Genomic DNA, 17,519 nt, shown 5'->3' with positions numbered 1-17,519 from the left:
CACTATTTCTCACAGTTACTCTCTCTGCCAAACTGTATTCATGTTTGAGGACTTCACCCCCCCACCTCATTACCCACTCGCCCACGGTAACAGTGCAGTAATAGTGTAATAGTGAGTAATACGGTGCAGATTGTGTCTATAAGAAGAAAAGTAAAATCCCCCACTTCTGACTTACAGAAACCTTGTTGTGTGATGTGTAAGTTGCCGTGGAGATTGAGTTTCCATTTCCCATTCCTATCTTGTCTCATCTTTGAATGCTTCAGAGACATGCATTTGTTACATTCCCCCTGCTTTGGATTCTTTAAATACATATACCATTCGTAACAGTGACAGACTTTGCCTTCTATAGGCTTCTAGTTAGATCAGAGTAAAGGAAGCCTGGAAAACTGGGGTTGAAAGCACAGACACAGAGCTTGTGTAAGTTTGTATATCTACATCATGTATGTGTTCATGTATGTATGTGAGTGCGTCAGGGGCCAGTAACATAAAGACAGACTTTAGACTTAAATCTAATTTTAAGCCAGACTTGAAAGGTAAGACTGATATACAGTGCTCAATGCATTGTGGACGGGGCTGTAACTAGCACTGAGTATGCCATGGTCAAAATTTGAGGGTTTTAGTACCCTAAAGTGTAGTTTACCTTCTATAACAGACAGTTACACTTCATGAATTGTTAAAAGGTCTTTAAATCTAACCATTTTTACCTTTTATTAGCTTTTCATACTATTCACAAACAGCTGTGGCACTGTTTGATGATTAGTTAACTGAAGCTAACAAAGCTCTCAGTTACCGACTGGCATCTCATTGGACATGTTGCTATAGCAACAAGTAGGTCTTATCCAGTTTCAACCAGATGGCTAACTTTGGTGACTCAAATTAGGGTGGTGTAAACACTTAGTCTAAAGCTGAGTCTGGTCTCAATCTACATTTATGTAACTGGCCTCTGGCTATGTCCATGTCAGAGTGAGCTTGTTGCTCCATGTTGACTCACGGAGAAGAGAAGGCTGCAGAAAGATGGTGACTGGTGGCCAAGACCTCGTTGACATAAGAGTGAACACAGGAAATCAGTTGCTTAGCTTAATGAGAACCAGATCATGCACAAAAAGGAACAAGAACGTATGAGCGCTCAGCGAGGCCCGGGAGCGACGTCACGTCCACAACAGTAAGGAGTGCTGTACAGGTACTTGCTGTGCGTGTCCCATCCCTCACACATCAACACTGCACACTAGTCAGAAGTACATTAGCTCATGTCTACTTTCAAGCGTAAATCAATAGTGCTCAGCCCTTAGGCACCTAGTTACAGAATGACACTAAAAAGCAGTTTGACAACAAGTTAAAAACTCTAAAACATTAGAACATTTCAAGATATCGAGCATTTTTCGTCTTTACAGGGGCTCTACCGGCAGAATAGGCCCAATGAAAGCGCAAAATCTGGCACCTTTGAATCGGTTAATCCTGGCTATTTTACATCTTTTTATCTTACATCCTTCACTTACCTCAATAAGAATAACAAAACAAAAACATAATCTAACTATCAATACAACTTCTGTGGGTTCAGGCACATAAAGAGTAGAAAGGAAAGAGGGATTTTGATGAGTATAAAATAGTCACATTTGGAGGAGGAGCAACATTCTGTACGTAAATGCACTGGTTGGTGACGGACGGTTATGATGCTTCAACAGCTATCAATTGAAAATTTGGACCTTTGTGATACACATGAATGCAAACAAACTAGAAAATATGTAGCTGCTTAGTGAATGGCACCTTCCAAGCACTTCTAAAAGTTCTCTAAAAGGACGGCGTAAGCGACAATAAGGCAAGGAAAGGCTGAGTTCGACGTGACAGCGAGTACAACTTTCTCTTTCCTCACTAAATCTTTCCTTCAATTACCCTTTCTCCTACTTGATGATGGCCTAACACACGGAGATGAGGCATAAAGCTCTATTTACTTACTACCTGCCAAAGCTCCCTCTGCTCCACAGGACTTTCCCGCCGACCCACAAGCTCTAAGGCAGCTGCCAAATATGAAATATGGTTTCTTACTTATGTACCTCAGCAAAGCCACAGGTGGGAAAACATGAGATGAGAGCCAGTGCAGCAAGAGTGTATTACCCTGGGTTGTCAAATATAGATTGCTAAATAAAAGGTTGCTGTGTTGTTCAATTTTTCAAATCATAAGGCCGCCTTCATGGCGAATAATCAATTAGATATTGATTGTAGCAGTGTGTGACAGATGGCAGTACACTGGGAAGCGAAGCGATTGAAATGCAACATAATACACAGATCATCAACAGCTTGAAGGAAGTATTAGATTCTTGTCAGCTGAATAAACTGTAAGACTCAAATTTTAAGCAACCTGCTGTTTGGCCTATTTAAATGCAAGAGAAGATAACAATACTGATTTTGTACCCATGCTCCATTTAAACTAAAGTGAAATAAAAGGAAATAATGAAAAGTACAATGGACATCCTGCATTAAAAGTATCCTCTTTTCTTACTGTATTAATTCAGTTTAGTCTCACTCGACCCCTCAATTAAAACAACAGTAAAACAAACATCAAAAGAATACATGGCAGGGAGAAAGTACAGTATAAAAAAAAACTAAATAATGCAGTAAAAGTGCTCAAATAAGGAGTGTTTTCATTTTTTCTCTTTTTTTCATCATATGAGGCAGACCTTTTTTTTTGTTTGTTTTTAACTGTGTCCTCTAGGATCTGGTTTTGGGAAAAGAGGGGAGTGGGAACGTGAAAAAGCGGCAAAGGAGGAGTTGAAAGATTGAGGCTGACAGATGGCTCGGTCAGTTGCTGTGAAGGGTTCGGGCCCTCGGTGTCAACGTGGTTTCCTGACCCCCTCAGCTCCTGTTGGCCGTCCTTCCTCAAACTTTCGCTTCTTCCTCAGCAGCCAAGGGTGGAGCTCTAACCCAGGCTGGTGATGTTAGCCCTGCCACCTGGTGGCGCCACAATGCGCTGGGTGTTCCGGCGGGGAACGTTGTCATCAATCTGAGCACCTGTGTGATCAAATGGAAAGTCAGGTTTTCAAGGTTATGTTTATTCTCTGGTATAAGTATTAAGGAAACAGCAAAAATATCAGAAGCTAGTTAGCTTGTTTGCAGCAGAGCTAGTTTGCTTGCCTACTAAAAACAAAACACATTTGAAAGAAAAGTTCAACATTTTGGGAAATATGCTTATTCACTGAAGAAGAGAAGTTTAATAACACTTTTGTGTCTGTCAAGTTTAAATCTACAGCCAGCAGGTGGTTAGCTTAGCATAAAGACTGGAAGTAGAAGGAAACAGCTAGCCTGGCTCTGTCCAAAGGTTAAAAAAATCTGTCTACCGGCACATCTAAAGCTCACTAATGAACATGTTAAGTAAGTACACCTTCTACAGGGCTGAGGGTTTCATGCTTTGTACTTATAAGCCTAGCATTAGAGTATTTTGGAAAATACTCCACTGTTTTAACAATGCAGTCCTATAACATTATTGAACTCACAATGAACATTGTTTCATGTGCTCTTCCTTGTCAAATCCGCTAGCCTTAAGTGGAGATGAGGAGCAGGCTACACAGGACTGGTAACCTCACTTCTTTTTAACTCAACACCCGATATTCTGATTGATATTCTCTTATTTCTTTAAATGCTCTAAATGCATAAGTTGCAGAGAAATTGAGGCCTCCATGGGTAAATCTGAATCTGGTTATGGGGAGAAAAGTAAAATTCCCTTAAAGCTTAACCATCCACTCAATGTGTCATTAGAATCAAGAAATAAAAGAGTGGTAACAAGGAATAATGGTCATGGAATAAAGTTGCTACTGACCGGATAGGCTGAAGCCAGACTGGTGTAGGTTACGGACAGGCTGGTTCGGCTGCTTGGCAGGTGAGGTCTTCGCAGATGAGGCGGGAGTCATGGTTTTAGGGGTGACTGACACCTCACAGACTGGACCATCATACAGTCCCCTGGGTACACCCCTCAGCTCAGCCAGCTGCATTTTGGGAAACAGACACATTCAAGACAGCGAAAATTTACTAGGAATTATATCACCCCGCAAGGACACAGGCATGTTTCGGGCCAATTCATAACAAACTGCATCATTCCTCCAGATTTCCACAAAACCATTATAAACATGGGTTATGTCAGACTGATTTGCACTGTGGGAGTGGTGGCTTCAGTGCTGCACATTTTGACCTTTACCAACCCAGTCAGTGTATTGTTCAAAACAATGGACTACAGCAGGAAAAGACTAGACAGTGCTTTGTAGATGCATCATATGTCCATGGTTTCTCTATATCAGACCAATGGTGGCTAAGATATCACCTGAGATACCAGGTTTTAAAAAAAAGTGTCCCTCTTCTCCAACAACAGTCACAACTTCACTATACAATGGATGATCAATATCAAATAAAAATGACAAAAAAGCAGTCATATTGTACCCTGCTGCGAGCTTTTATCCTCTTGTAGACGTAGTCAGGGAAAGGTTTGCGAGCCACATAGCGTCCTGAGCCCTCGGTGGTATGGAGGGTCCCTTCCTCCAAGACAATCTTGCCCTGGCTGATCACCACCAGAGGCCCGCCACGCACCTCTGTGCCTTCAAAGATGTTGTACTCCACAGTCTGTAGAGGAGAGAAATGTCGGATTAATCAAAAATGAAAAGAGAATGACTCAAACCTTAGTTTTCTTTTTTTACAATAGATCATGAAAAGCTTTTTTTATAGTGCATACAGACTCTACTATTCATTGGTCAATGTCCGATTGCTGGCAAACAACATGGATGACATAAAAACTCAGGCTATCCTCGCAGAAAAGGCTGGATAACTGCTGTTTACTCATGTCATTGCCCTGCAGACATTGAGCTTCTTATGGTTCAGCGTAGGCCTTTTTACCTGCCTAGGGAGTTCAAGACCATTACCATCACCACTGTGTACATCCCCCCACATGCTAATGCTAAGAAAGCACTTAAGCAGCTACAGCGTGCTGGCAGCAAAGAATAGATTTCAACCATACAAACCTCAGGACTGTATTACCTAAATTCAACCAATATTTAAAACCAACATGTCTCCTGCGCCACTAGGAGACAAAACACCCTGGACCATCTTAAGACAAATTTTAAGGACTAATACAAGGCCAATCCCTGCCCCTCGGATAGCCTGACCACCTCTGCCCGTTCCTGGCCCCAGCCTACCCTTCATAAAATGGGTCAAGCCAGCAGTAAAGACAGTCACTGTCTGGCCAGAGTGAGCAGTCTCCCTACTCCAGGACAGTTTTGAATACACAGACTGGAGTATATTTGCACAGTCTGCCACCCATGACTCTATTATAGACATAAATGGATACGCATCTTCTATGCTAATCTATATCCACTTCTGCACAGTGGCCGTCACAACCAAAACAAACATCAACACCTTTCCCAACCTAAAACCTTTGATGACTGGTGAATCTGTGCTGCTGAAAGCCTGAGATGCAGCTTTTAAATCCAATGACAGCGAGGCCTATAGGATAGCCAGGGCCAACCTCAACAAGGGCATCAAAACTGCCAAGCTCAACTACACCGCAATGACTGAGGACTTCTCTAATAATTCCGACCCCCAACACATGTGGCAAGGTATTCAAAACATAACTGACTATAAAAGCTATAACAGCTGTCCCCCAGTCCACAACCCCTCCCTCCCCAATGAGCTCAACAATTTTTATGCTCAGTTCAACATGGATAACTTGGAGCCAGCTACCAAAACCCTGAGTACTCCAGAAAATCAGGTGTTCACTCTGTCCATTGCTGAGGTCAGAGGGTCACTACACAGAGTGAGCACACGGAGGGCTGCTGGCCCGGATGGCATACCCGGTTAGGTTCTCCAGGAATGTACCGACCAGCTGGCTGAGGTCTTCACCATGCTATTCAACCTGGCACTGTCCCAATCCTTAGTCCCCACATGTTTCAAAACCTCAACCACACACACACACACTCTCTCGACCAACACCAGTTCGCCTATTGACCCAAAAGGTCTACAGAGGGCGCCAGCTCCACTGCCCTACACCCTGCCCTGACCCACCTGGACAATAAAGACACATGCATCCTGTTTGTAGACTTTGGTTCAGCATTTTAACACAATTATCCCCCACAAACTAACTATCAAAATCCACTCCCTTGGCCTTAACCCTTCCCTCTGCAACTGAACCATGGAATCCCTGACCAGCAGACCACAATCTGCTTGGTTAGGTAACCACACCTACTCCACCCCGACCCAGAGCACAGGCACCCCCCAGGGCTGTGTTCTGAGCCCCCTCCTCTTTCCCTTTTCACCAATGACTGCCTGCCTATCCATTCATCCAACACCATTATTAAATTTGCGGATGACACAACAGTTGTGGGCTGAATCACCAACAATGATGAGACAGCCTACAGGGACGAGGTGGAGCATCTGACATCATGGTGCTCCTCCAACAACCTCATCTTCAGTGTCCAAAAGACCAAAAAACTGATCGTAGACTTCAGGAAGACCAAAAGCTGCAGACTCTCTCCCATCCTGAGAGTCCACATCTCTGAGGATCTCACCTGGACAATTAACACCTGCTTCCTGGTTAAAAAGGCTCAAGAATGCCTCCAATTCTTGAGGAGGCTGATGAGAGCCTGCCTGTCACCAAGATCATCATTTACCAGAGCACCACTGAGAGCATCCTCACAAACTGCATCTCAGTGTGGTTTGGCAATTGTGCAATACCTGACCAGGGTGACCTGTAGCAGGTGGTCAAGACTGCCCAGCACATCACCGGCACCCAGCTCTTGGCCATACAGGACATCTATCACATACACTGCTTGCTCACCCCAACCATGGACTGTCCATACATTCACACACAGACACACACACACACTCACAGACTCCCCCACCGAGCTATCTCACTCCCCATCACTCACATCCTGCCCCACCTCCCTGTCCCTCTTCCCTGTCATCGCACTTTTAATGACTCTTTTCTTTTGCACTACTGCCTTTTTCCATTGCTCCTCTCAGCAGGACATTGTAACTCCCCCTCCAAGCCTCATTTCGTTACACATGGCCCTGGCTATGTCTAATGACAGTAAAATTAAATTGAATTTGATTGAATTTCATGATAAAAAGGTGAGGAATACCAGTTTACACATGTGATCAGGTCACAGGATATGAGTAGTATCTTTGATTGAATTCTAGCGCTCACAATTACATCTCAACCTGTGAGCTCACTCTTGTTTGGTGCATTATGAGTGGCCACTCGTTGGCTGCACGCCATAGCTGCTGCAGATTCGGAGGACTGACTACAGGCTCTTTCACACACTCATCATTTGTGAGATCAATTACCTGTGTAAGTTCATAGTTTTGTGTTCAAACAAAGGTCTCAACACAGTTAAAAAAAAACATGGAGAGTCTATTTACACATGACATTACCTTTCCTGATGGATGTTTTATAGTCACCATGGGTGGCAGCACTGCTGGATAACAACAGTGAGTCAGAAAATAGGGACAACACAGAAGGAGAGGAGTATGTGGATGAATTTTAAAACTGTAGTTGAAAAAAATAAAGTTAATAATCTTGGCTGCATTAAGTGGTGCTCGGATTAGGTATATTGCCCCCACTATTTTTGGGCTCATCTCAAAAATGTTGTCATTCATTAAATGAGACAGTGCTATTTTTGGAAGTAACCCCAACCATTATAGTTCAAACAGTAGCTATATGGATGTCAAAGGTTAGTTTTGGGAATTATTTAGATAGAACATGTTTTATCCTGTGTGTGTGTGCGTGTGTGTGTGTGTGTGTGTGTGTGTGTGTGTGTGTTTCTATTTTGTGTTTTAATGATTTGAAACAGGTTGAAGTTTTTGTCCTACAGCCGACAGCTGTGTTTCTGTGATGTTTTATTCCAGCTGCTTGTACTTCCTGAGAAAAATGTTAATATATTAAATCATCACAAAAATACCTTCAAAGCAGAGATAGAATGATTCATCTCCTCGAGCTGATTTTCCCCCATCGTAAGGATGACGTAACCTCTCTGTAGCACATGCCATAACTGGGAATGTTGCTACTTTAGTTCACAGATTTATGAAAATCTCACTCAGTCTTTATCTGAAAAATTGCCAGAGTGATGTTGATGGACTCAAGTTTGCGTTCACATATGATACCGCCATGTAAAATTGCCAGAACATTTATAGAATAAAATGCAGTTGTGAGAGGAGCTTAACTGATTTAACCCGCACTGAGTTAAAAGTGTTCCTCTTTTCAAAGCTAATCGTTGGGGGGAAACAACTGATGTGGCACAGAGGCCTCAGTTCTCAGGCCAGAAGAAAAAGAAGCAGGGTCGATTGAATGGTTCGGGTGTTGGTGTGTGTGTGTGTGTATGTGTATGTGTGTGTGTGTGTGTGTGTGGACGGGGAGGGTGGAGAGGTTGCTGTGTGACCAATTTGGAAGCGTATGATTGCTCTTTCCTAAAAGCTACTGAAGCTAAGGCTGAGGTCATGGCAATCTGGTGGACTCTAAGAGCCTGAAATGAGATCACCAGTAGGCTGGGCTACACACATTCACTCCAAATGAGCAGTTTATCCCATGAACATTAGTCCGTCACTTTCTGACCAAGCGGAATAAAAAGAAACATGAAGGGCTTAAACAAACAGCTTCCAAGAACATACACAGCAATGGTCTCTATGTCTCTCTTGCACACACAGACACACACACACACACACACACACACACACGCATACATACATACATACACACACTGATCTGCCTGCTAACAATCAGAAACTATGTGTTCCAGTTCTCTGGCAGATTTTAGGGATTACATCACTCCCTTGACGCTGTGTGAGGCCCACACCCTGTTCAGCAGTCAAACAGCCATAAAAACAGTCATCTCACTCAACAGAAAAGTGGACCAATAAACCAGCTACTCCAGCTGTCAGCAGTTGCATAAACTGGATAATCATTAATTATATCTATCACATTGTAGAATCTTTGGTGTTTTGTATAGTTTGTTTAATCTAATTACCTAGTCATATTTCATTTAGAATCACAAGCTCGCTTGGTATTTTTTAAAAGTAAAGTAAAAACCACTCTTTTTAATCTGACTTTAATTTAGAGTCATGTTACCTCAAATTCCATGTTTGCATTACATGACTAAAAGTATGTGTCCTTATACTACTAGGGCTGAGTAGCCTTTAACAGAGTCGTAAAGCCACTATGTGTAGAATTTAAAACATTTCTGGCTTTGGCACCCCCCCGTGGTGATCAAAAAGTCATTGTGACAGACAGCAATTACATAAACATTATGCACATAGTGGATTTAATATTTGAAGGCAAAGAGGCCTCATTCACATCAAAGTATAAATATTTTTTAAGTTATGAAGTTATAAGTGAATATTATACCGAGTTGTGGCTCTTGGCGGAGATAATCTTTGTGATGTCTGGGTCCCACAGCACCAAGTCAGCATCTGAACCCACAGCAATACGACCCTTGCGGGGGTACAGGTTGAAGATCTTGGCAGCATTGGTACTGGTCACAGCCACAAACTGGTTTTCGTCCATCTTACCCGTCACCTGAAATGAATCAGAGCTGAGAGTGAGAGTAGTACAGGGGCACTGTGTTTCTTTCATTTAGTCTTGCTTGTTTTGATCTTCTCTGCGCCATTTCTTTCCTCACATTTATTCAGTTTTTCTTGCTCAGTGTGGACTATTGTCTGTTTTACTGTTTCATGATTTTGTATATGTGTGTTGTTATATTGGATACACATTTTTGCTTTTTGTTTGGTGCCATTCCGTTTTTATATACATGTAATTATTTTTGTGACAAATTAAATTGTTTTTTACTTATTAGGTTTGCCTTTTAGCAACTGTTTGGGGACACCATATGTGAGTCCATTGTGCGCCCAACGTTATAGGAGTGCAAGCCTTAATTGGTGGAGTACTCTTAAGAAAGTGTACTAACTTATTTTCAGCTAAATGCTAGCATCAGAATGCTAACATGCTCACAGTGACAAGGCTATCATGCTGATCTTAACACATATTTACCAGGTTCACCATCTGAGTTTAGCCTGTTAGCACGCTAACATTTGCTTATTAGCACTGAACTTAAGTACAGCTGAGGATGAAAGGTCGCTGATATCAAACAATAATGAGACACTGATTACTTTATCCAGAAATACTTTCTCAACTGATTTTCAGTAAACTGTATTATATCACAATATATTGTATATACATAGCATTATATAAAATTACATATACCATGATAGAAGATTTTATCCATATTGCCCACCCTCACTTTATGCATCATTTGATAAATAAAGTATAAATATACGTACCACACACTTGTCCCAGATGATGGACATCCTCTCCTCGGTGCCATTGACGCCTTCAGGAATCAAGCTGAAGTCATCTTTGCCCACAGCACGCTGGGCGGTGTTGAAGGGACAGTGCGCACTTCCTGTCACCTGCAGATCACCACTATACCGAAGGTCAAGGAGTAGAAGGAGGACAGAAAGGACACTGTGTTAATTGTAATGCTCAGAGAAAATAAGTGTAACACAAAGTTCAACTATTGTCATTATGACATTTTTCTCTGCATTGAATGTTTGGATCATCCTCTTACCAAGAGAGCAGGGAGTTGAGATAGTCCGGTGTGGTTGGGTCAGGGCTCAAGGGAGGGGAGGTGACGTAGGCAGCTGCCTTGGCCCAGTTCTTGCTCCAGTAGTGTGACCCGTCTGTTCCCAAGCTTGCAGTGATTGGCTCTCCATAGACCACAGTGCCTGAAAGTCCAGTCTCATTATAACATCAGATATCACAATACTACGCTCCTGGAGCTTGTTACATGTATGTCATGTGTGCCATTACAATGTCTCCATATACACACACTTTCTCCTGTTTGTGTCTGTTTTACTGTGTCTGTTTTCAGTGAAATGTATTATACACATACAGTACATTTGATTGGAACTGAGCATTTCAAGTGATTTTAAGTAAGTGGGAGCTTTCTGGTCCAAAAGTACAATTGTGAAAATTTGTAAATGAAATATTTATAAAAGATAACAGCAGCTGATCTGTCTGTTTTTAGTTTTTGGAGACAGTGCAGGAATTGTTGATTTAATTAACCCAAGCTCAGATGAATATTCTGTGTCAGAGTCTCACCTTTCTTCCTGGCTTGAGCAATGACATCAGCAGCACTTTTGCTCATCACCTTGGTGATGTACAGAGGGCAGTTGGTCTGATTTGCCACAGTCACAGAGCGGTTTACAGCCTCAGCCTCCACCTGGGAAAAACAGACGATTTCTATGAGTAATCAATGTAGGACCAGTGTAAGTAGTGGAATGAAATTACATTACTGACCACCACATATCCATCATGTTCCATCTTTTTCCTAAAAATATTATCTCAGCAGCTCTTCCTGTTCTTGCAGGGCTGTCAAAAATAACTTTTCCCAAATTTCATGTGATCATGTGAGGATTTAAAATTTTTGGTTTTGCATGATTACATAATACTAATTGTCTCTGAAATGTCCTCATCAAAGGAAGCAACAATTTTTTGGGGAAATACGTGTATTTGCTTCCTTGCCGAAAGCAAGAAAGCGAGAAAGCGAGAAAGCGAAGAAGTTGATTTCCCAAAATGTCTATTACTTTAAGTGTGTCGAAGGTTTGATTTTTTTAATGTCTGTTTTCCATCCATAGCAACAATAACACGGTAAGATACTAAGAGCTCCATGGCAACTTACTTTGACAAATGAGATGGCAGGGTTGTGATTTCTCACACTAACACAATGTTCCAAGTAGAGAGAACACTTCTTGCCTGTAATTTCGTTTGGATCATATTTGCCTTTTTTTTCCTTTTGGCATTCTGGGTGTCCTTTTTTCAGATTTCTGCCCGAGGTCTTTAATAACCATTCTATAAAATCACTAAAACTGACAGTTTGGGTTACGATTTCATTAACCTGAACAGGAAGGACAACTTTACTGCTTTCTACCTACTGGGCACTGAAAAATCATTCAATATTTTACCTTACAGTACCTTAGGAATTAGATCAAAATAATAAGAAGAGGAAGAAGAGGGAACATTTTAATGAGAAAAGCAATGCATTTCCAATTAGCAATGGAACACAGTGTGTTTGCAGTCATACCCATGGCAGCTGTCCTGGAGCAAAATCTCATTCTTTACTTTGTTTCCACATCTGCATGTTTACAAGTAACAACACTGATTTATGTAAAGGATGTGCTCTTATCTGTAACGGCTCTGTGGCTCATCATGAGATATTCACATTAAAGATAAGACAGCTGAGTGTGAAGAGGATGTTTTATTTGCAAAGGCAGTGAGACACGCACAGCTTAAATGTGCTAAAACTCTGTCTTACCTCCTCAGGACGGCTCAACACATGTCCCTCAGGGCCAGTGATCCCCTGCTCCAGGATCCGACGCTGCTCCTAAATACACACATTCATGCGCACACACACACACACACACACACACACAAACCATGTGGAAATGTGAGATGTTGAGTCATGTGCAGGTGCACGCATGTTCCACATGACCAGCCTTGGCAGTAAAAACCAAGTATGGCAATGACCTCTATGAATATTCATCCTCATCTGTTGGCTATTAAAAGCTGCGTATTGAACATTTCATCGTGACTCTGGAGAAAATGATGTGTCACAGCTTTTAAAGACTTTTTAAAGCACAGACAGGCTGTCAGCCTTTGTGCTCGATGTGCTGGTGACAGGCAGCGCCTTGAGACACTTGGAGCTTAGGGGTTTATGTTCCACAGATGCCAATTTTAAGAGCAGCACCCAGCAGAAAATCATGAGTCTAATCATCCCCAGGCCTCGGTTCATTATGGAGTGAAGTGTCGTACCTCAGCTACAATGTCTCCATTCTCAGCGTGCACCTGGGCGATGGCTCCCAGATCACGGATCACACTGAACACCTCGTACACCTGGAGCAAAGAGGAGGATACAGTTACAGTACGATCTCAGATGCACAAATGCAACTTCTTTTCTGCCAACAAAAATCTTGACTTCTACTCTCTAAGTCTCATACTGCACGCACTGTGACTGATGAGCTGTCTTTTTTCTTTTATCTCTGACATGTACAAAGTACATTTTTTCAAGAACACATGTAGTCAGTGAGTGGTCGCCATGGAGAGAGACATTTAATCCAGACAGGGTTACAGACATTAGTTGAACATCCTTAGCTATTTTATGAGAAAACATTTGAGGTGTGTTTTTTGAAGAAGATTGTTTTCTGCCTTTGTTTTTTTCTAACTGACAAAAAAACACAAAGTCAGACACCAAATGAAATATAGTCAGTGAAAATATTCTTTTAATACTGAAAACCCAGGTTATCAAGTTTCAGCACAACGTGTTTATAAAACATTTTCTCAAATGCTTTGACGAAGACGTCACGTCAAATTTCATAAAGCTTGTTGTTTTTTTAAATAATATTTTTTGTAGTTTATTCTGGGAAGTTGCTGCTTTTCTGTTTCTCTGGGTTTTTTAGATTTTAACGTTTTTTGCAACCGTCTCCTGGGAGAAGCTTTTTGTTGTACTGTCATCACTATGCTCATGAAATATTATTGGCTATCTTATTTTTTGCATCTAAAAATATATTTGAAAATATCACTAAGATTAAGTCACCTGTGGACCGACTACTTTCCTTTCCTCCCTTCTATTACAGTACTGTCAGATAGGCTGTTCTAAACAATTCCAAATTTTTTCAGCTCTAAGGCTGCAACTAACATTTTTGTTCATTATTAATTGAACATATTTTTGAATAATCAATGTAGTCCATTAAATACTATAAAAAATCAAGGTTAAAATTTTCCCTGAGACCAAGGTGACACCTTAAAATTTCTAATTTTGTACAAGCAATACTCCAAAATCAAAAGATATTCAACTTACTATGCTTTAAAACAGAGAAAAGCAGCAAATCCTCACATTTGAGATCAACTAATCTTTTTTCAGCACAAATAAGCAATTCAGTATCAGTGCTGGATAATGGACACTGCAGTCACAATCAGACCTGCTCTATTTAAATAATTCTCTAGTTAGATCACGCATCATGTTACGCCCCCAAAAATAATGTAAAATCAACTCAACAATAGTTACTCTTAATAGTTTTGTGCTTGAAATAAAACATGGCCCCTGAATTTCCCACAGTAAGTGAGTCTGCCTCTGATTCACTGTTTAAGCAACACAATGACTTCACGGACTGAAGGAAAACTGACGTGTTGAATGAGTCATCATCTCCCGGCTGCCAAACATGCAACAATAAAGAGCCATCAAAGTTTGACATGGGAGAGAAAATGATAAACTCTGGCTGCACTGGGACGTCAGCATTCTTCACACAGGTGCAAATACCAACACGGATCTGTTTCAAAACAGCTTTCAAGTAGGATTAATTCATTTTTATCATGAGTCAGGGAGAAACTTGGATGGAGATGCTGCTTTCATTACCAGTTCAGTCTCCCAAGAGAAACACACAGACAATCAGTATGAAGTGATGCCTTGCCAAGACAAACACACTCACGCTGTAACTCAAACTGTGGGAGTTCAAGAGCCAAAATCATGGCTGCGTTATGACTTATACCTTATTATAATGTTGATCTTATTGTAGACTACTAATATCTGTCTCTGCTTGTTCCAGTTATCACTTAAATCCACTGAGCTGTGTGTGAACCAGTTTGATGAAAATCTTAGAAAGCTGATAAAATGTATATATAAGAAGTATTTTACTAGCTTACTGTGCTTTTCGCAGCTTAACACAGCTGTGGTTAATTCTGGCTGAGCTCTCAGTATGCATGAAGGCAGCAGCAAACAAATATGATTTTGTTGTTTTTTTGGCTAATCCAATGAATGCCTCTACAGTAAACAGCTTAATCTTTGTCTGTGGATTCATTTGCGTTCTGTCATGTCTCATATCTCACACATCAAAGATTACAATTTGGCTAACTGCAGTTTAAATGGATCACTGGAATAATGTGCAGCAACACGTTTCATTTTAAAAGATAATCCCAGTTCGATTAGATTTGATGTAGGAGAAGCTGCACCTCAATAAGGCCTATGAGCGTCACGACATCCAAGACATTATATGGGATTATGATTTGATTTTAATTATAAGGATTTTTTTTTAAAATGCCACAACACAGCTTGCTCTGTTTGTAAGAAACACACTGCAAGACAGAGAACGAACCAACCTGAGCGTCACTAAGCTGGAAAACATCCTTATAAGCCAGATAGACCAGGAAAGAGTTGACACCTGAAAAACACATAAATCACTGTAAAAACATGGGGAAGTTGATCATTATGTTGGGACTCAAGCTCTTGTAATAATCTTTTAATCTTTTTAATTTCACAGTTTGTTTTCTCTTGGCTCATTGTTACATTAGAGTGATGTGTGGTCTGATGATGTAAAGATTGTGCTGCAAATTCTGTATTACAGCTGCACAAAACTATTTTATCAACAAAATCGCAAAGCTGGGAAACAATAAAGCATTCAGTAACTGAGATTTGGCAAATTGGTCTTTTATATAGTAGGGTGTAGCACACAGCAGCCTCTAGGGGTCACTAGTGAGGCTTTTAGTCTTTTTTTTCTCTATTGTCCCATTGGGATTCTCTGAAAATAGTTTAGCATTTAGCATAATGTTTGCAGTTTAATGCCATTTAACGCCAGTGTGGTCGTACCGTGATCCTTCACAAGCGCCTCCATCTCCTCCTGGATGCCTCTGTGCCACTCGGTGATGTCGATATGCAGCGAGTAGTCGCAGCAGGACTTGCTGTCAGCCCACTCACGCCACTGCTCGAAGGCAGAGATGAGGCTGAAGCCTGGCTCAGGTACCACATGGTCAACTGAACACACACACACACACACACACACACACATGGTCAACCACAATAACTCAGACCCTGTTATCTCATATTTGATATTATAGTATTCTGATCCGCTGATGATGTGTCTCTGAGACAGATTGTAGTTCACACCCGGCAGCCAAATGTTTTCCCAATTTGTCTAAAGTGAGCAATTGCATATTGTCTTCCATGAAAAGAAGCAGATACACGACTCCTGTCTGTATACAAACCTGCGCTCAAAACAAAAACCATCATCTATTCATGCTTTCCACCAGACAAAGATGGTCATATGGGCTCAAGATGTTCTTTTTGAAGATGTTACTTCTCAGAGTTTTCAGACACGTACGAGAATATAATGTGAGCATAATGACCCACGTGTACTGATGCAGAAGAGAACACTAATGGTCTCTTCTGCTTCAATGCAAAAAGGGCCATCAACTACTCATTTCAATACTAATTCATGTCACATAACACGTGTTTCTAACTGCCTTTATGTGTGACTTGAGTAATCAGATCCCTGTTGTTATGTGTAAGACCTGTCCAACCCTGTGCGTGGGTGTGCAGTCGTCAGTGTTCAGTCTTAGGTGAAAACAACACACATGGCGAGTTTGTTTTGCTGTGAAGGAGAGGAGAGTTCAGCTGCTGAGTCAGCAGAGGGAGGGCCAGTGTTAGAGAGGGAGTTTTCATTTAGCGTTGTTATCTTTTGACATTAAATCATCTTGTTATCTTTACAGTCTTGCATCTATTTACAACAACATAAAAATCAAATTAAACCACTGCTAGGGTGGTTGATTAAGTATATCTAAGGACTATTACTCAAAGAGCTAAAACTCAAGAATCTTGGTATTGTGAGTCAAAGAGTGAAGCCAGAGAAATATGTGGTCAACATACAAAAAAGCAGCGACTAATCCACAAGAGAGAAAGTAAATTCCCTTCCTGGCTCAGTCAGCACAGCAGTCAGCCCCCCGTGGTTCTGAGTCCTCAGAGCAGATGGACAGTTTTATATTTTGGCTCTGTCATGAACAGGCCTGGCAACCTTTCTGTTCTCATCAAGATACTTTCAATTAAATCCAATCAGTGAATGAAGAGTCACTGCAGGGAAAGACGCACTGCAAAAACCAAAGTCAGCTTTGATTCACTAACAGAAAGGACTGGAAGGAAACTGAATGAAACTGACATTAAGCCGATGATCCATCAATCACGAACAGCAGGACCTTCGTGGTAAATGACTTACTGATCATCGTGGTGCCTCCTGCCAGCGCTGCCTTGGTGCCCTGGTAGAAATCATCAGCAGCCGTCATGCCTCGATCAGGCATCTGGAAACGCGTGTGCACATCGATGCCGCCCGGCATCAACATGCGACCGTGGGCGTCGATGGTTTTTACCCCGCCGGGCACAATGAGGTTTTCCCCAATTTGTCTGAAGAAGACAATGTCATACATTACATGACAGAAAAAAGTGTCTACTGTATATTTAAAGTTGAAAAAGGCATCAAGTGAATATTGAAGAGATCTTTTAGGCGTCAGCGGGCTCTTGCACTTCCTTCATTTTATGATAAATTTCCCCTGAAGAAGAGTCAGCGCTCTGGATTCGAGAGTTTCAAGTCTGGTTCCAGATGTCAGCGTTACCAACATCTCCAATTTTTTCAGTGATTCAAATTCTTGTGCAGTGGTGATTCACAGCTGCTTTGCC

At 41.4% G+C, this 17,519-nt stretch overlaps 1 protein-coding gene across 2 annotated transcripts in view; it reads right to left on the bottom strand.

The window, feature by feature from the left end:
• Positions 1 to 1,236: 1,236 nt before the first annotated feature.
• The window catches only part of dpysl2b (dihydropyrimidinase like 2b), a 30,523-nt gene continuing 14,240 nt past the window's right edge, over positions 1,237 to 17,519 (bottom strand). For both annotated transcript variants that reach the window (XM_042395734.1, XM_042395735.1), the window contains exons 3-14: positions 17,062 to 17,246; positions 15,663 to 15,827; positions 15,176 to 15,237; positions 12,836 to 12,916; positions 12,339 to 12,407; positions 11,126 to 11,246; positions 10,593 to 10,749; positions 10,306 to 10,447; positions 9,374 to 9,544; positions 4,426 to 4,605; positions 3,812 to 3,977; positions 1,237 to 3,006 (exon numbers count right to left, since the gene is read on the bottom strand). In XM_042395734.1, the coding sequence (XP_042251668.1) occupies positions 2,915 to 3,006; positions 3,812 to 3,977; positions 4,426 to 4,605; positions 9,374 to 9,544; positions 10,306 to 10,447; positions 10,593 to 10,749; positions 11,126 to 11,246; positions 12,339 to 12,407; positions 12,836 to 12,916; positions 15,176 to 15,237; positions 15,663 to 15,827; positions 17,062 to 17,246 (1,591 nt within the window). In that variant the 3' untranslated portion in view covers positions 1,237 to 2,914. The remainder of the gene's footprint in view (positions 3,007 to 3,811; positions 3,978 to 4,425; positions 4,606 to 9,373; positions 9,545 to 10,305; positions 10,448 to 10,592; positions 10,750 to 11,125; positions 11,247 to 12,338; positions 12,408 to 12,835; positions 12,917 to 15,175; positions 15,238 to 15,662; positions 15,828 to 17,061; positions 17,247 to 17,519) is intronic.

This window comes from Thunnus maccoyii, chromosome 19 (assembly GCF_910596095.1).
Source record: "Thunnus maccoyii chromosome 19, fThuMac1.1, whole genome shotgun sequence".
Taxonomy (NCBI): Eukaryota; Metazoa; Chordata; class Actinopteri; order Scombriformes; family Scombridae; genus Thunnus; species Thunnus maccoyii.
The sequence above is the reverse complement of the archived record's forward strand: the minus strand, read 5'-3'. Positions and strand labels throughout refer to the sequence as shown.